The sequence below is a fragment of the Macaca thibetana genome, chromosome X (assembly GCF_024542745.1).
Source record: "Macaca thibetana thibetana isolate TM-01 chromosome X, ASM2454274v1, whole genome shotgun sequence".
Lineage (NCBI taxonomy): Eukaryota > Metazoa > Chordata > Mammalia > Primates > Cercopithecidae > Macaca > Macaca thibetana.
In genome coordinates this window covers 23601093-23620610 of record NC_065598.1, presented here as the reverse complement: position 1 = coordinate 23620610, position 19518 = coordinate 23601093, and the positions used below count along the sequence as shown (strand labels likewise).

The window sequence follows — 19518 nt, the reverse complement described above, 5'->3', positions numbered from 1 at the left end:
CTAGAATGGTGAATCTTTTCTGGATTTTTAAAATTTACTTTACCTAGATCCATCAGAGGAATCATTGTCTATGGCAGCTATAGCCTTATGAAATGTATTTCTTAAATAGTAAGACTTGAAAGTTGAAATTACTCCTTGATCCATGGGCTGTAGAATGGATGTTGTATTAGCAGGCATGAAGATATTCATCTCCTTGTACAGCTCCATCAGAGCTCCTGGGTGACCAGGTGCCTTGTCAATGAGCTGTAATACTTTGAAAGGAATCTTTTTTTTTTTTTTTTTTTTTTTTGATCTGAGCAGTAGGTTTCAACAGGGGGCTTAAAATATTCAGTAAACCATGCTGTAAATATATGTGCTGTCGTCCAGGCTTTGTTATTCCATTTATAGAGCACAGGCTATATAATTACTCTATACAGAATAGATTTAGCATAATTCCTTTTCTTTTCTTTTCTTTTTTTTTTTTTTTTTTTTTTTTTGAGACAGAGTCTTGTTCTGTTGCCCAGCCTGGAGTGCAGTGGTGCAATCTTAGCTCACTGCAACCTCCACCTCCCGGGCTCAAGCAATTCTCCTGTCTCAGCCTCCTGAGTAGCTGGGACTACAGGCATGTGCCGCCATGCCCGGCTAATTTTTGTATTTTTAGTAGAGACGGGGTTTCACCATATTGGCCAGGCTGGTCTCGAGCTCCTGACCTCAAGTCATCTGCCCGCCTTGGCCTCCCAAAGTGCTGGGATTATAGGCCTGAGCCACTGCGCCCGGCCAGATTTAGCATAATTCTTAAGGGCCCTAAAATTTTCAGAATGGTAAATGAGAACTGACTTTAAGTTAAAGTTACCATCTGCATCAGCCCCTAACAAGAGACTCAGCCTGTCCTTTGAAGCCAGGCTTCTCCTGTCCTTTGAAGCCATTGACTTCTCCTCTCTAGCTGTGAAAGCCCAAGAGGGCACCTTCCAACAGTATAAGGCTGTTTTGTCTACATTGAAAATCTGTTGTTTAGTGCAGCCACCTTCAACAATTATCTTAGCAAGATCTCCTGGATAACTTGCTGCAGCTTCTCCATCCGCACTTGCTGCTTCACCATGCACTTTTATGTTATAAAGATGGCTTCTTTCCCTAAACTTCATGAACCAACCTCTGCTAGCTTCCAAAGTTTCTTCTGCAGCTTCCTCACCTCTCTGATCCTTCACAGAACTGAAGAGAGCAAAGGCCTTGCTCTGGATTAGGCTTTGGTTTAAGAGAATGTTGTGGCTGGTTTAATCTTCTATCCAGACCACTAACACTTTCTCCATATCAGCAATAAGGCTGTATTGCTTTCTTATCATTTATGTATTTGCTGGAGTAGCACTTTTAATTTCCTTCATAAATTTTTCCTTTGCATTCACAACACGTTTAACTCTTTGGTGCAAAGATGTAGCTTTTGGCCTATCTCAGCTTTTGACATGCCTTCCTCACTAAGTTTCGTCATTTCTAGCTTTTGATTTAAAGTGAGAGGTGTGTGACTCTTTCACTTGAACACTTAGAGGCCATTGTAGGATTATTAATTGGCCTAATTTCAATATTGTTGTGTCTCAGAAAATAGAGAGACAAGAGAGGAGAGAGAGAGAGATAATGGAATGGCTGGTTGGTAGAGCAGTCAGAACACACACATTTATTGGTTAAGTTTGCCATCTTATATGGGTTCAGTTTGTGGTACCCCAAAACAATTACAATAGTGACATCAAAGATCACTGATCACAGATCACCATAACAGATATAATAATAATGAAAACATTTGAAATATTGCAAGAGTGACCAAAACGTGACACAGAGACACAAAGCAAGCACATGCTATTGGAAAAAAGGCACCGATAGATTTGCTTGATGCAGGTTTGCCACAAACCTTCCATTTGTGAAAACACAATATCGGCTAGGTGCAGTGGCTCACGCCTGTAATCCCAGCACTTTGGGAGGCTGTGACGGGCGGATCACCGGAGGTCAGGAGTTCAAGACCAGCCTGGCCAATATGGTGAAATCCCGTTTCTACTAAAAATACAAAAAATTTAGCTGGGCATGGTGGTGCACGCCTGTAATCCCAGCTACTTGGGAGGCTGAGGCAGGAGAATCGCTTGAACCTGGGAGGCAGAGGTTGCAGTGAGCTGAGATTGCACCACTGCACTCTAGCCTGGACGAAAAGAGCGAAACTCCGTCTCAAAAAAAAAAAAAAAAAAAAAGGTATGCAACTCAACTCAATGGTTTTTGGTATATTCACAATGTTGTGCAACTATTACCACGTCCTATGAATATTTCAGAATATTTCCATCACCCCAAAAGAACCCCCAAATTCCTTAGCTATCACCCTCCCTACATACAAAAAGCCATATATCACATGATTTCCTTTATATGAAATATTCGGATTAGGCAAATCCATAGAGACAGAAGGCAGAGTGGTAGTTTACGGGGCTGGAATGATGCAGGAATGGAGAGTGACTGCTTACTGGATGCAGGGTTTCCTTTTGGGATAATGAAAAGGTTCTGGAACTAGATGGTGGTGATGCTTGCACAACCCTGTGAATGTACTTAATGCCCCTGAATTGTACACTTTAAAATGGCCAATTTTATGATGACAACACATGGACACATAGAGGGGAAAAACACACACTGGGGCTTACCAGAGGGTGGAGGGTGGGAGGAGGGAGAGGATCAGGAAAAATAACTAATGGGTACTAGGCCTAATACTTGGGTGACAAAATAATCTGAACAACAAACTCCCTTGACACAAGTTTACCTATATACAATAACAAACTTGCACATGTACCCCTGAACTTAAAATAAAAGTTGAATTTTAAAAAATTTAAAAAGAAAGTTCTAGTGCTTGGGTATCCAAAAATAAGTTTCATTCTATAGAATATATTTGAAAAATAAAATAAAATATAATAAAATAGTAAATTTTATATTGTGTTATATTTTACCATAATAAAAAAGTATGATTCTTTCTTCTTGGAGGACAGAGTTAGGAAGACTTGCTTGGTTTGTTTTTCAACATCTAAATCTAAATTCCTTACTTGTATATAATCTTGCATGGTGACAACATCCATTATATCAGTTACTTTGGACTTTGGGAAAATCCGCTCATCTTCCACAATTATACGGTGAAATTTCCTTTCCCCCATTAGTTTGCAAGCATCAACCACTGCCTGTAAAGAGAATAGAAAACAGGCTTTAAAAATAGTAGAACAGCATTAATTATCAGCACACCCTTTACATATTTCTTCTGACAAATACATCAAATATTGTTCCTTTCTTCTAGCAGCTTGCTATTCAATAGAAAAGTTGCATTTGCAAAGAGATCATATAGGGATTATTAAACCACTTAAAATTATTTCCATAGCCTTATCTACATAGCTTTTTTTTTTTTTGAAATGGAGTGTTGCTTTGTCACCTAGGCTGGAGAACAGTGGCGCCATCTCGGCTCACTGCAACCTTCGCCTGCTGGGGTTCAAGAGATTCTCCCGCCTCCACCTCCGGAGTAGCTGGGACTACAGGCGCCTGCCACCACACCTGGCTAATTTTTTGTATTTTTAGTAGAGACGGGGTTTCACCGTGTTAGCCAGGATGGTATCCATCTCCTGACCTCGTGATCCGCTCGCCTCGGCCTCCCAAAGTGCTGGGATTACAGGTATGAGCCACCACACCAGGCCATCTACATAGTTTTCAAATGCAGCTAGAGGAATTGCTGAGTCCAGAATCCTCAGAGAACATAGTTTTAAAACAGCTGGTTTTTCCCATTAAAAGACTTTTAATCCTTTTATTTTAAAAAGCAAAACAAACCTATAACATCATTTGTGCTGTCAATGCAGAGAAAACTTATCTGGTGATTCAATGAGTTATCGTAGGAACTGCAATGAAAGGTGTCAACTGGTACCACCTCTCTTTTATGTATTTATACACTGCCAGTAAGTGGAAACATGTATGTTTCAGATTGTTTAAGCCTCCCTCCCTTCAGACTTCATTCTCAGCAGCTAAAAAGTAGCAAATAGGCCGGGCGTGGTGGCTCACGCCTGTAATCCCAGCACTTTGGGAGGCCGAGGTGGGCGGATCACAAGGTCAGGAGGTCGAGACCATGGTGAAACCCCGTCTCTACTAAAAATAGAAAAAATTAGCCGGGCGCAGGGGCGGGCGCCTGTAGTCCCAGCTACTCGGGAGGCTGAGGCAGGAGAATGGCGTGAACCCGGGAGGCGGAGCTTGCAGTGAGCCGAGATTGCGCCACTGCACTCCAGCCTGGGCGACAGAGCGAGACTCCGTCTCAAAAAAAAAAAAAAAAAAAAAAAAGGTAGCAAATAAAGGGGTTTTCTTTTCTCTTCCAAATGTCAACATTTTATGCTCAAGGAAAGCACCTGAGAGGTCAGAGACAGAAGAATCACAGAATACATGGAAGCTCAAATCCTGTTGGGCCCTACTTACACCATACCCTTCCACATATAAGTATCCTGTGCTAAGAGCTATACATAGACTGTGAGTAGAGACTTAAGTACTTTGCACCCCCCCATAAGTATATGCTGACTCTTCTAACATATATTTATATTACAGATCTGTACTTCTGGCCACAAAGGGTATGTTTATATGGAGGAAGGATAGCACAAAAGAAAATTCAGGGTGGGCATGGTGGCTCACACCTATAATTCCAGCACTTTGGGAGGCCGAGGCAGGTGGATCACCTGAGGTCAGGGGGTCGAGACCAACCTGGCCAACATGGTGAAACCCTGTCTCTATAAAAATACAAAACTTAGCCGGGCGTGGTGGCAGGCACTTATAATCTCAGCTACTCGGGAGGCTGAGGCAGGAGAATCGCTTGAATCCGGGAGGTGGAGGTTGCAGTGAGCAGAGATCGCACCACTGTACTCCAGCCTAGGGGACACAGCAAGACTCCGTCTCAAAAAAAAAAAAAAAAGAAAAAGAAAAAGAAAAGAAAAGAAAATTCAAATATCTTTTGATTCCAGATAAGTTTCTTTTTTCCTTTGTATGTCAGAATGTGGTATTTGTGAAAGTATGGGAACTCTGTGTTATAATGTTGATACAAGGCCTAAAAGAGTGGTTGAGGCCAGGCATGGTGGCTCACACCTGTAATCTCAGCACTTTGGAAGGCCGAGGCAGGTGGATCACCTGAGGTCAGGAGTTCGAGATCAGCCTGGCAAACATGGCAAAACCCTGTTTCAACTAAAAATACAAAAATTAGCCTAGCGTGGTGGCGTGTGCCTGTAAACCCAGCTACTCGGGAGGCTGAGGCAGGAGGATCCCTTAAACCTGAGAGGCGGAGGTTGCAGTGAGCTGAGATCATGCCACTGCACTCCAGCCTGGGTGACAGTGCGAGATGCTGTCTCAAAAAAAAAAAAAAAAAAGGAAAAAAGAAAAGAAAAAGAAAAAAGAAAGAGTGGTTGAGACAGGATCAAAACTGAGAATCATTGTTCTTTTTACTTAACACACAACAGCAAGCTATAATGCATTTTCTATTCCAATTCTCACTTTTGTTATTCAGACTATTCCTTTATTTATTTTTTTAAATTCCAGAGCTTAGAATATCACAGACACATGCAGAAAACGAAAAAGGAAGAAAACATTCAAATGGTTGAATGGTTGAAGTTTTATTCCTAATGTATAGAACTGAAGAGACAAACAGTTTAGTGAAAATGTGACATGGAGCTTTCCTTTAGGTAGATCATTTTTGCTTTATATTTCATTAATTTCTTTATACATTACACAACTAAAGAAAACATAGGCCGGGTGTAGTAGCTCACGCTTGTAATCCCAGCATTCTGGGAGGCTGAAGGGGGTGGATCACCTGAGGTCAGGAGTTTGATTCCAGCCTGGCCAACATGGTGAAACCCTGTCTCTACTAAAAAATACCAAAACTAGTAGGGCGAGCTGGTGAGCACCTGTAATCCCAGCTACTTGGGAGGCTGAGGCAGGAGAATCGCTTGAACCCGGGAGGCGGAGGTTGCACTGAGCCAAGATCGTGCCACTGCACTCCAGCCTGGGCGACAGAGTAAGACTCCATCTCAAAAATTAATTAATTAATTAATTATAATATTGGCAAATCTCTCCATTATGTTTTCTTGCAATTAATTTCCAACATTTTATGGTTCTAATTAACCAGCCCCACAGTGACACTAAAGGTAAAAACAAGTAATTGTACACTGAACAGGTATGAAGACCATATAATTTCTGCTTTAGGAATTTCTGTAGGCATAACTATAATTTACTTTAGCTCGTTACTAAAAAAGGGTTTTTTAAATTTTTATTATTATTTTTTTAGACAGAGTCTTGCTCTGTCACCCAGGCTGGAGTGCAGTGGTGCCATCTCGGCTTACCGCAACCTCCGCCTCCCGGGCTCAAGCGATTCTCCTGCCCCTCCTCAGTAGCTGGGATTACAGGCGCATGCCACCACGCCCAGCTAATTTTTGTATTTTCAGTAGAGACGGGGTTTCACCATGTTGGCCAGGCTGGTCTCGAACTCTTGACCTTCTATTCCACCCGCCTCAGCCTCCCAAAGTGTTAGGATTATGCTCAGCCAATTTTCGTATTTTCAGTAGAGATGGGGTTTCATCATGTTGGCCAGGCTGGTCTCGAACTCCTGATCTTCTGTTCCGCCCACCTCAGCCTCCCAAAGTGTTGGGATTACGCCCAGCTAATTTTTGTATCTTCAGTAGAGACGGGGTTTCACCATGTTGGCCAGGCTGGTGTCGAACTCCTGACCTTCTGTTCCACCCACCTTGGCCTCCCAAAGTGTTAGGACTACAGGTGTGAGCCACAGTACAAAAGGTATTTATTTAGGTTTTTTTTTTTTTTTTTTTTGAGACAGAGTCTCCCTCTATCGCCCGGGCTGGAGTGCAGTAGTGCCATCTTGACTCACTGCAACCTCTGCCTCCTGGGTTCAAACAATACTCCTGCTTCAGCCTCCTGGGTAGCTGGGACTATAGGCACGTGCCACCATGCCTGGCTAATTTTTTTTTTTTTTTTTTTTTTATTTTTAGTGGAGACAGTTTTGCCATTTTGGCCACGCTGGTCCTGAAATGACCTCAAGTGATCCGCCCACCTTAGCCTCCCAAAAAGGTATTTATTGACAGGTCCTCCCTACACTGCCCTACTCAGTCACCACCACCAATCTCTCCAAGATCCAGTTCCTTATGTGTGCAGTGTCTCAGCTGTGTGCCTCATCTGTGTCTGGCCCATTCTGGTCCCTCAGCCAAAGAAAAACACGCCTGGCTGCTAGGGCAAGCTCTCTGGCCACCTATGAGAGGGGTTTGAAAAATGTTTGCCATCCAATGGCCAAGATATTCTTTCTCAGACATCTGCAGTGTATGGCCAAATTCAAGAAAGTCCTTCTCCATAGGAAGCAATGGGAAAGAAGAGCCCAGAGCCAGGAGAAAAGCAAGGGCAAAAACTAGGCAAAGATTCCAGGATACCAGCCAATCAGGGTATGATTCAAGATGCAGGTTCTGTTCTTGGTGGGTGACTCAAAGGGTCAAAGGGGGCCATCTCTAAATCTGGCACTTATCCTGATACTCAGCATCTCTGTGGCCAGAAGCCCCCACAGCTCTGTGGCTATTTGCTGGCCTAGATCCACACTTGGGCTTGTAAAGCTACTCTAGTATCTCAAGACACTTTCCCGTTCCTACTGGGAACTGTCATTCATGGAGGAGGTAATAACTGGTATCCCTGCATTGGAACAGTTTCTTGGTTTGGAACAGTTCAATTATATACAGGCTCAGAATAAACAAAACCACCATAACTGCATGGTTGTTTTAACCTCAAAATGTATATAGTACAGTGGAAACACAGAGAAGTGTTCAAGTCTCAGTTATGCTCCTGGCAAGTCTTTCTAACTTCTAGCTTCCTAACAGGGAAAATGGGAACAATGTGTCCCTAACCAGAGTTATTGCAGGGCCATCGAAGAGAATGTGTATGCTGCTGTTTAGCATAGTTCCTAAATCTCAGGAGTGGTTAAGAAATTGGACTTTGGAGGCAGGCTAACTAGGTCTTGATCTCAGTTCCTTCACTTTCTAGGTATGAGACTTCAGGCAAGTTACTTAGTGTTTTTTTGTTTGTTTGTTTGTTTTGTTTTGTTTTGAGACAGAATCTCAGTCTGTCACTCAGGCTGGAGTGCAGTGGTGCAATCTCGGCTCATTGCAACCTCCACCTCCTGGGTTCAAGTGATCCTCCTGCCTTAGCCTCTCAAGTAGCTGGGATTACAGGCATGTGCCACCACGCTTGGCTAATTTTTGTATTTTTAGTAGAGACGGGGTTTCACCATGTTGGCCAGGCTGGTCTTGAACTCCTGACCTCAAGTGATCCACCTGCCTTGGCCTCCCAAAGTGTTAGGATTACAGGCGTGAGCCACAGCACCCGGCCCTCAGTCTTTTTTAAAATGAGGATAATAACAGAAAATACACTGTAGTGTTTATGATAATTAAATATAGTAATGTGCATAAAATGTTTAAGATCATTTTTAACAGAAAGTGCTCAATAGGCACAACACTTTGGGAGGCTGAAGTGGACAGATCGCTTGAGGCCAGGAGTTTGAGATCAGCCTGGCCAGCATAGCAAAACCTTGTCTCTACTAAAAAATATACAAAAATTAGCCAGACGTGGTGGCACATGTTTGTAATCCCAGCTACTCAGCTGGCTGAGACATAAGAATTGCTTGATGGCCGGGCGCGGTGGCTCAAGCCTGTAATCCCAGCACTTTGGGAGGCCGAGACGGGCGGATCACGAGGTCAGGAGATCAAGACCATCCTGGCTAACACGGTGAAACCCCGTCTCTACTAAAAAAATACAAAAAAAACTAGCCGGGCGAGGTGGCAGGCGCCTGTAGTCCCAGCTACTCGGGAGGCTGAGGCAGGAGAATGGCGTGAACCCGGGAGGCGGAGCTTGCAGTGAGCTGAGATCCGGCCACTGCACTCCAGCCTGGGCGACAGAGCGAGACTCCGTCTCAAAAAAAACAACAAAAAAAAAAAAAAAGAATTGCTTGAGCCTGGGAGCAGGAGGTTGTAGTGAGCCGAGATTGCGAGATTGCCCCACTGCACTCCAGCCTTGGCAACAGATTAAGACCTTGTCTTAAAAAACAAACAAACACCAAACACAAAAAGACAAAGAACAATAGAGTTGAGTAAGCTTAGAGTAAGAAAAATTCCATATTTATAAGTTTTGTATCAACCACAAATCTTGTTTTGAAGCCGAACTAAAGGGAAAAAGGAACCTTAAACTGTTCTCTTCAAGTTGGGTATGTTCTGATCATTTGAAACCCATTATGATGGTTAGTGAAAAATTCAAGGTCAATAGTATGACCACATTTTTATAATAAGAACAAAATTTTAAAATCTCTGTGTGTATATTTTCATGGGAAACATGAAGGATACACAGCAAACCATTAACAATGACTACCCCAGGAGAGTGAAAGTTGTAGCACAGAAGATAAAGGCACAGAGGCATATTTTTCTATCTGTGGGCTAATTTAAACAAACATTTAAGTTATTATACAGCATTATGATGAGTTTTAATGCATAAGCAGTGATTTCCGATCACTGCCTCTAAGTTTCTCATTTGCTCAAACCCATGTACAGCATGGGGGCTGGCAGGAGGAGACCCAGGAGGATCTCAGTTCTTGAAAAAGCCTCATTATATAATCTTAGGAAAGAAACAATTGATGATGTGTTATAGGGGTAACTACAAGCTTATTCCATACGTAAATGTGGCATAAATTTATCCTTCAAATAGGATAAACATATACTTCCACATTTGAAGTCAATCTATATAAATATTAATGTTCTTGAAATACCATATTCCATAATGAAAACATGTAGCTCATTTTCTAGGTTTTTTCTTTCTTTCTTTCTTTCTTTTTTTTTGACAGAGTTTTGCTTTTGTGGCCCAGGCTGGAGTGCAATGGTGTAATCTTGGCTCACTGCAACCTCTGCCTCCCGGGTTCAAGCGATTCCCTTGCCTCAGCCTCCCAAGTAGTAGGGATTACAGGCGCCCACCACCACATCTGGCTAATTTTATATTTTAAGTAGAGACAGGGTTTCACCATGTTGGTCAGGCTGGTCTCGAACTCCTGACCTCAGGTGATCCTCCCGCCTCGACCTCTCAAAGTGCTGGGATTATAGGTGTGAGCTACCGTGCCTGGCCTCATTTGATATATTTCTGAAATAAAGTTAAATTTTATCTGATACTACCTGAGAACACAGAGAAAAGTAGTCCCTTTTCCTTTTCTAAAACTCTTCAGAGTCAATGCCGCACATGCAGGATCTGATCAGAAACTGCCAGGCTGTGTGGTCTTCCCTCCTGCATACGTGCTAGAACTCATGATTTAAGATGGGCCATAGTTTTTGTGTACAACATTTCCAGAAGCAGAATCTTGCCGGGGTTACAGAAAAATAACCTTTGATGTGTGGTTTATAAATGGCTAAATATGAGAATGTCCGTCTTTTTTAAACTTAATTATAGTCACATATAAGGGTCCAAGGAGTAAAACCTGTACTGTAGAGCCTTGCTATTAAAAGTGTGGTTTATATCACAAGCCTGTCCGGATTCGCCACCTGCTGACTGTAGAGCCCTTGGGCCTTGAGTGAACATAAATGGTAGCCAAGCAGTGGTCACTGTGGGCCTTTGGGAGAGACCCAGTGCTGTGCCTGCTTCAGGTCTGACCCAATGCAGTCCCAGTGGTGGTGGTGGCCACAAGGGTGCTTGTTTTACCCCTCCCCCAGCTCCAGGCTGCTCAGTACAGAAAGAGAGAGATTCCATTTATTGGAGAAAAAGTAAGGAAAGAGAACAAGAGTCTCTGCCTGGTAATCCAGGGAATTCTTTCAGATCTTAGCCAAGAACAACAAGGCAGTACCTCTACAAGTCTGTAAGAGCCACAGCATTACTGGGCTTGGGGTGCCCCCTAATGCAGATATGGCTGCAGTGACCAAAGATTTAGATCACGACACCTGAGTCCCTTTGAATACTTGGAAAGCCTTTTCACAAAGGACAGGTTACAAACAAGCCCAGACTGTAAAGACTACAATAAATACTACAATACCTAACTCTTCGATGCCCAGACATTGGCAAACATCCATAAGCATCAAGACCATTCGGGAAAACATGACCTCAAAGAAACTAAATAAGGCACCAGTGATCAATCCTAGAGAGACAGAGGTATGTAACCTTTCAGATAGAGAATTCAAAATAGCTGTTTTTGTGTTCATGTTCTGACGTAAAAAAACAAAAAACAAACAAACAAAATAGTTGTTTTGAGAAAGCTCAACAAAATTCAAGATAACACAGAGAAGGAATTCAGAAACCTATCAGATAAATTTAACAAAGAGACTGAAATAATTAAAAATCAAGCAGAAATTCTGGAGCTGAAAAATGCAATGGACACACTAAAGAATGCATCAGAGTCTCCTAACAGAGGAACTGATCACGCAGAAGAATTAGTGAGCTTGAAGACAGGCTATTTGAAAATACACAATCAGAGCAGACAAAAGAAAAAAAAAATTAAAAAGGATGATGCATCCCTACAAGATCTAGAAAATAGCCTCAAAAGGGTGAATCTAAGAATTATTGGCCCTAAAAAGGAGGTAGAGATAGATCAGGGTAGAAAGTTTATTCAAAGGGATAATAGCAGAGAACTTCCCAAATTCAGAGACCGATATCAATATTCAAGTAAAGAAGGTTACAGAACACCAAGCAGATTTAACCCAAAGACTACCTCAAGGTATTTAATAATCAAACTCCCAAAGGTCAAGGATAAAGAAAGAATCCTGAAATCAGCAAGAGAAAAGAAACAAACAACATGCAAAGGAGTTCCAATACGTCTGGCAGCAGACTTCTCATTGGAAACCTTACAGGCTGAGAGAGTGATGTAACATATTTAAAGTGCTGAAGGAAAAAAAAAAAAAACTTTTATCCTAGAATAGTATATGCAGTGAAAATATCCTTCAAACATGAAGGAGAAAGACTTTCTCAGACAAAAGCTTAGGAATTTTGTCAATAACATACTTGTCCTACAAGAAATGCTAAAGGGAATTCTTCAATCTGAAAGAAAAGGTCATTAATAAACAATAAGAAATCATCTGAAACTACAAAATTCACTGGTAATAGTAAGTACACAGAAAAACAGAGTATTATAACATTGCAATTGTAGTGTGTAAGCTACTCATATATTGAATAGAAAGACTAAAAGATGAACTGATCAAAAATAATAACTACAATAACTTTTCAAGACATAATACAATAAGATATTAACAGAAACAACAAAAGGTTAAAAAGTGGGGAGATGAAGTTAAAGTGCAGAGTTTTTACTTGGTTTCTCTTTGCTTGTGATTTTTTTTTGTTTTTTTTGTTTGTTTTTTTGAGACGGAGTTTGTTTGTTGATGCAATCTGTGTTAACCTGTCATCAGTTTAAAATAATGGGTTAGAAGATATTGTTTGCAAGCCTCATGGTAACCTCAAATCCAAAAACATACAACAGATACACAAAAAATAAAAAGCAAGAAATTAAAACATACCACCAGAGAAAATCACCTTCACTAAAAGGCAGGCAGGAAGGAAGGAAAGAAGGAAGAGAAAAAAACAACAAAACAACCAGAACAAATAAGAAAATGGCAAAACTAAGTCTGTACTTATCAGTAATAACATTCATGTAAATGGACTAAACTCTCCAATCAAAAGATATAGAGTGGCTGAATGAATTTTTTAAAAAGTGTGGTTTATGGACCAGCAGCAGCGGCAGCATTTTAACAAGATTCCCAGGTGATTCCCGTACTGTAGACACAATTTGTGGTGAATATTCATGAAACTTAAAAGTATGGGGAGAGTGCCAGGCGTGGTGGCTCATGCCTGTAATCCCAGCACTTTGGGAGGCTGAGGCGGGCAAATCACCTGAGGTCAGGAGTTCGAGACCAGCCTGGCCAACATGGTGAAACCCCATCTTTACTAAAAATACAAAAATTATCCAGGTGTGGTGGCGCATGCCCGTAATCCCAGCTACCCGGGAGACTGAGGCGGGAGAATCGCTTGAACCTGGGAGGCAGAGGTTGTGGTGAGCTGAGATCGCACCATTGCACTCTAGCCTGGGCAACAAGAGCAAAACTCTGTCTCAAAATAAAGAAATAAATAAATAAGTATGATGATAATTCATGTGAAAAAAGGATAAATATTTTGAAAGTTCATTTTCTTTTTTTTTTCTTTTTTTTTTTTTTTTGAGATAGAGTCTCACTCTGTTGCCCAGGCTGGGGTGCAGTGGTGCGATCTCAGCTCACCACAACCTCTGCCCCTGGGTTCAAGCAGTTCTCCTGCCTCAGCCTCCCGAGTATCTGGGATTACAGGCATGCACCACCACGCTCGCCTAATTTTTGTATTTTTAGTAAAGACAGGGTTTCACCACGTTGGCCAGGCTGGTCTCGAACTCCTGACCTCAGGTGATTTGCCCGCCTTGGCCTCCCAAAGTGCTGGGATTACAGGCGTGAGCCACTGCGCCCGGCTGAAAGTTCATTTTCAAAAGCATAGTCCAGCAAATTTTGTTTCTAAATGTGCTACCAGAATCAAAGAAACAATAACATTCCATTAAAACAAATAAAATGGCATTAAATGTTCTGCATAATTTAAGAGCCCTCACCAATTTTAGTCTTTTTTTTATTTTGAGATGGAATCTCACTATGTCACCCAGGCTGGAGTGCAGTGGTACGATCTTGGCTCACTGTAGCCTCTGCCTCCTGGGTTCAAGCGATTCTCCTGCCTCAGCCTCCCGAGTAGCTGGGATCACAGGAATGTGCCACCATACCTGGCTAATTTTTTTTTTTTTTTTTTTTTTTTTTTTTGAGACGGAGTCTCGCTCTGTCGCCCAGGCTGGAGTGCAGTGGCCAGATCTCAGCTCACTGCAAGCTCCGCCTCCCGGGTTCCCGCCATTCTCCTGCCTCAGCCTCCCGAGTAGCTGGGACCACAGGCGCCGCCACCTCGCCCGGCTAATTTTTTGTGTTTTTAGTAGAGATGGGGTTTCGCCGTGTTAGCCAGGATGGTCTCGATCTCCTGACCTTGTGATCCGCCCATCTCGGCCTCCCAAAGTGCTGGGATTACAGGCTTGAGCCACCGCGCCCGGCCCATACCTGGCTAATTTTTATATCTTTAGTAGAGACGGGATTTCACCACGTTGGCCAGGCTGGTCTCAAACTCTTGACCTCAGGTGATCTGCCCACCTCGGCCTCCCAAAGTGCTAGCATTACAGGCATCAGTCACTGTGCCTGGCCTAGTCTATTATTAACAAATCAAAATTTTAATACAAAAAATGGATGGATATTTTCTAGAGTCTTAATTAAGTAATTCACTCCAAATTTATTTTTAGGTAATAAGTGGAGACACTTTGAAACATGGTGCTTAAAACACACACACACACACACACACACACACACTACCTGGTGGGCTGTTTCATGGTGAAATAACTAATTCTGTATAATTTGAATGCAATTCAGATACTACATAAATGTTAAGAAGCTAAATTAACATAAAATGTACATCATGAAACGTCACCTCACTTGACGGCATTAATACATTTTTTCCGCTAAAATACTTGTAACCGTGGCCATCAGTATGAAGAAAAATTTTAAACACGATGAAAGGTGGAAACGTTTCACCTCTAAATCTGAAATAAAGATAAAAAATTAGTTATTTGGCATCAGGTTTTGGGCTCAGTTGCTTTTCCCCCTTATACTTAAGATAGTTCGTATAGTTTCTTGCGTACAGGGTAAAAGCTATGTCAGAGCATATAAAGAACTGGTAATTAAATGGATCACGTAGGAGGTAAGACCCACACTTTGGTGTGCTCACAACTATTCTCACACCTGTGTAAGACTGAATACCGAATGGGAGATGAGAGCTACTCTCATCGCAACTTTTAGCCACAGAGTCATGCCTCAGTTTCTTCACATAACAAATGTAAATAAAGATAACACATTTACTTTGTAATTAAGTTCTGAGAAGTTATGAGGATTAAAAAAATCCATATCTAAGATTTCCTCGTATTAACTAAGTACTTCTTGAAATAAATCAGCATAGATACATTACCTGAATCTAATTTTACACTGCATGGTAGGATCCTTAATAAGCTTAGCCTCTAAGGGGGACACTTTCTTCAGTATTTCATGTGTCACACAGAATTCCTGAAATAGAGGACAGAACTGTAAAGGGAAAGCAGTATCCCACCCAGACATAATTTATGGACTATAACAGAGGCAACGTGGTAAAGTGAACAGTACGCTAGCCTTGGAGTTCTGAAGGGGTGGGTTTTTGTTTTGGCACCTCCACTTACCATCTGTGTAGCCTTAAGCCAGTTACTTAATCATTTTTGCTTCCAAGTTTGGGTATCTGTCCCTCTTTGAGATCAAAGGTACTATTATTTCCCTATGACAGCACTTTTCACAATATATTATAATTACTTATTAACTTGTTTGTGCCTCCTACTAGACTGTAAACTTCATGAAGGTAGGCATGGTGGCTTTTCTCTTTACCACTATATTCCTAGCATCTAATACAGTGCCTGGAACACAGCAGATGCTTAACAAGTATTTGTTGAATGAATCACTGTAAGATGAGGATGACAATAGTAATAAGTTACTAGCTTTTAAGTACCTTTTATGCACCATATACTATGTTAGGTGCCTTATATACATCAGCTCATTTAATCCTTACACCAGCAACACTATGAGAATTGTTCGTTTTCAGACGGAGTCTCACTCTGTCGCCCAGGCTGGAGTGCAGTGGCGCGATCTCAGCTCACTGCAACCTCTGCCCACCGCAACCTCCGCCCACCGCAACCTCTGCCTCCCAGGTTCAAGCAATTCTCCTGCCTCAGCCTCCCGAGTAGCTGGGACTACAGGCACCTGCCACCACGCCTGGCTAATTTTGTATTTTTTTAGTAGAGACAGGGTTTCACCATATTGGCCAGGCTGGCCTCAAACTCCTGACTTTGTGATCCACCTGCCTTGGCCTCCCAAAGTGCTGGAATTACAGGTGTGAGCCACCAAGCAGGCTGGAGTGCAATGGCACGATCTCAGCTCACTGCAACCTCCACCTCCTGGGTTCAAGCGATTCTCCTGCCTCAGCCTCCTGAGTAGCTGGGATTACAGGCATGTGTCACCATGCCGGGTTAATTTTGTATTTTTTTTTTTGTTTTGTTTTTTTTTTTTTTTTTTTTGAGACAGAGTCTCGCTCTGTCGCCCAGGCTGGAGTGCAGTGGCTGGATCTCAGCTCACTGCAAGCTCCGCCTCCCGGGTTCAGGCCATTCTCCTGCCTCAGCCTCCCGAGTAGCTGGGACTACAGGCGCCCACCACCGCGCCCGGCTAATTTTTTTGTATTTTTTAGTAGAGACGGGGTTTCACCGTGTTAACCAGGATGGTCTCGATCTCCTGACCTCGTGATCCGCCCGTCTCGGCCTCCCAAAGTGCTGGGATTACAGGCTTGAGCCACCGCGCCCGGCCAATTTTGTATTTTTAATGGAGATGGGGTTTCTTCATGTTGGTCAGGCTGGTCTCGAGCTCCTGACCTCAGGTGATCCACCCACCTCAGCCTCCCAAAGTGCTGGGATTACAGGTGTGAGCCACTGCACCTGGCCCATTATGAGACTGTTATCATGCCTGTTTTACAGAAGAGAAGGTTGAGGCTCAGGGAATTTTTGTAATTTATAAAAAGGCATACAGGTAGTAAATTGGGAAGCCAGGATTCATTTAGTTCTGTTTGACTCTAAAGCCCCAACTCTTTCCCCCAAACAATCCCAAACAACCCCTTTATGCTTAAGATAATCACATAAAAATGTACACTAAAGGGCTTTTAGGCTGGGTGCTGTGGCTCACACCTATAATTCTGGCACTTTGGGAGGCCAAAGCAGGAGGATCACCTGAGGTCAGGAGTTCGAGACCAACCTGGCCAACATGGTGAAACTCCGTCTCTACTAAAAATACAAAAATTAGCCGGGCGTGATGGCGGGTGCCTGTAGTCCAAGCTACTTTGGAGGCTGAAGCAGGAGAATTGCTTGAACTTGGGAGGTAGAGGTTGCAGTAAGCCGAGATCATGCCACTGCACTCCAGCCTGGGTGACAGAGTGAGACTCTATCTCAAAATAAATAAATAAATAGCTTTTAAAAGGATAAAACATTATTAATTTAAGGTATTAACTTAAAGCATTACTATAACAGATAAAAAAGAATTTCCTTCTGTTACAGAAGAGTCTAAAAATACTATGAAACCAGCATTATAAAATTAAATACAAGTTCCATATTTGAAGACAATGGATAATAGACCTGAAATGTCAGGAGTTTACCTGGGTGGGTTTTCTCCGAAGTATTCAGATGGAGTCTTGTTCTGTCACCCAGGTTAGAGTGCAGTGGCGCAATCTCGGCTCACTACAACCTCCACCTCCTTGGTTCAAGGAATTCCCCTGCCTCAGCCTCCCGAGTAGCTGAGATTACAGGCACACCCCACCACGCTCAGCTAATTTTTTTGTATTTTTAATAGAGATGGGTTTCCACCATGTTGGCCAGACTGGTCTCAAACTCCTGACCTCAGGCAATCCACCCGCCTCGGCCTCCTAAAGATCCCAGCTCATGCTGGGATTACAGGCGTGAGCCACTGTGCCCGGCCGTATTCTGCTTTTACTGACATCAGAAATAGGTTTGTGGGTCAGATGAATGGTGTATACATTGCTCAGACTTTATTATTTTTTTCAGAGCTGCTAAAATTCCCTTAAGAGTATCACTAATTGGGCAGGTGTGGTGGTTCATGCCTGCAATCCCAGCACTTTGGGAGGCTGAGGCGGGCAAATCACCTGAGGTCAGGAGTTCGAGACCAGCCTGGCTAACATGGTGAAACCCTGTCTCTACTAAAAATACAAAAAAAGAAAAAATTAGCTGGGCATGGTGGCACGCACCTGTAGTCCCAGCTATTAGGGAAGCTGAGGCAGGATAATCGTTTGAACCTGGGCGGTGGAGGTTGCAGTGAGCCAAGATCATGCCACTGCACTCCAGCCTGGGCGACAGAGTGAGACTTCATCTCAAGAAAAAAAAAAAAAAGAGTATCACTAGTAATAGACTACTGGATTTATAGGTTGTTTTATTAGAATATTTGGTACTATACCAAGGAAGGCTCTGCTAAGGTTGCCAGAGTTGCTTTCTGGAGGAGGGGGGATATGCATTTTTTTTTTTTTTGGTTTTGTTTTTCATTCAAGTAGGATCATATTCTTCATACTGTCTGGTGCTTGCTTTTTTAACTGATGAGCTATCTTCCTTTTTCTTTCTATTGCATAATCATGTTAAAGCTGCAAAGTTTAACACTATAAAAGCAGCAACATGGCTGGGCGCGGTGGCTCAAGCCTGTAATCCCAGCACTTTGGGAGGCCGAGACGGGCGGATCACGAGGTCAGCAGATCGAGACCATCCTGGCTAACCCAGTGAAACCCCGTCTCTACTAAAAAATACAAAAAACTAGCCGGGTGAGGTGGCGGGCGCCTGTAGTCCCAGCTACTCGGGAGGCTGAGGCAGGAGAATGGCGTAAACCCGAGAGGCGGAGCTTGCAGTGAGCCAAGATCCAGCCACTGCACTCCAGCCTGGGCAACAGAGCGAGACTCCGTCTCAAAAAAAAAATAAATAAAAAAAACAAAAAAAAATAAAAGCAGCAACATTTATTTAACCAGCATCCTATCACTAGATATTATACAGTTTACTTCCTTTGCTGTTACAAACAATGGTGCAATCAAATTGTATATGTATTGTAGAATAGATTCTAAGAGGTAAAATTGCTGGATGAAAGGTAAGGGAACTTTTAATTCAGAGCTTTTTGAGGGGGGACAGAGTCTCACTCTGCTGCCCAGGCTGGAGTGTAGTGGCATGATCTCAGCTCACCATAACCTGTGCCTCCTGGGTTCAAGCAATTCTCCTGCCTCAGCCTCCCAAGTAGCTGTGACTACACGTGCATGCCACCACGCCTGGCTATCTTTTTGTATTTTAGTAGAGAAAGCATTTCTCAATGTTGGCCAGACTGGTCTTGAACTCCTGGCCCTCCCTGCCTTGGCCTCCCAAAGTGCTGGGATTACAGGTGTGAGACACTGTACCTTACAGATTCGGAGTTTTTTTATTGTTGGAAGAGAACTGTTTCACATTTTCAAATAAGGAATCAAATTTAAAAACAAAACAAAACAAGCAGTATATTAATTTCAGAAAAAATAATAGTCATCCACATTTCAAAAAATCCAGAAATATTCATTTAGGGATAACAGAAAAAACAATTCCAGAACTCCATGCAATATTATTAGATCCAAATAGGAGATAAAAAAAGGGCCGGGTGTGGTGGCTCAAGCCTGTAATCCCAGCATTTTGGGAGGCTGAGGCAGGAAGATCACAAGGTCAGGAGAGCGAGATCATCGTGGCTAACATGGTGATATCCCGTCTCTACTAAAAATACAAAAAATTAGCCGGGTGTGGTGGCAGGTGCCAGTAATCCCAGCTACTCAGGAGGCTGA

At 42.6% G+C, this 19518-nt stretch overlaps 2 protein-coding genes across 2 annotated transcripts in view; one reads left to right on the top strand and one right to left on the bottom strand.

Annotated features, from left to right (window-relative positions):
- ACOT9 (acyl-CoA thioesterase 9) overlaps window positions 1–19518 on the top strand; it is a 397499-nt gene that overhangs the window by 162742 nt on the left and 215239 nt on the right. The gene's annotated exons all lie outside the window — the stretch shown is intronic.
- Window positions 1–19518, bottom strand: part of CXHXorf58 (chromosome X CXorf58 homolog) — a 33854-nt gene that overhangs the window by 9705 nt on the left and 4631 nt on the right. The window contains exons 4-6 of the mRNA XM_050777374.1: window positions 15076–15170; window positions 14542–14653; window positions 3039–3170 (exon numbers count right to left, since the gene is read on the bottom strand). Of these exons, the coding sequence (XP_050633331.1) occupies window positions 3039–3170; window positions 14542–14653; window positions 15076–15170 (339 nt within the window). The remainder of the gene's footprint in view (window positions 1–3038; window positions 3171–14541; window positions 14654–15075; window positions 15171–19518) is intronic.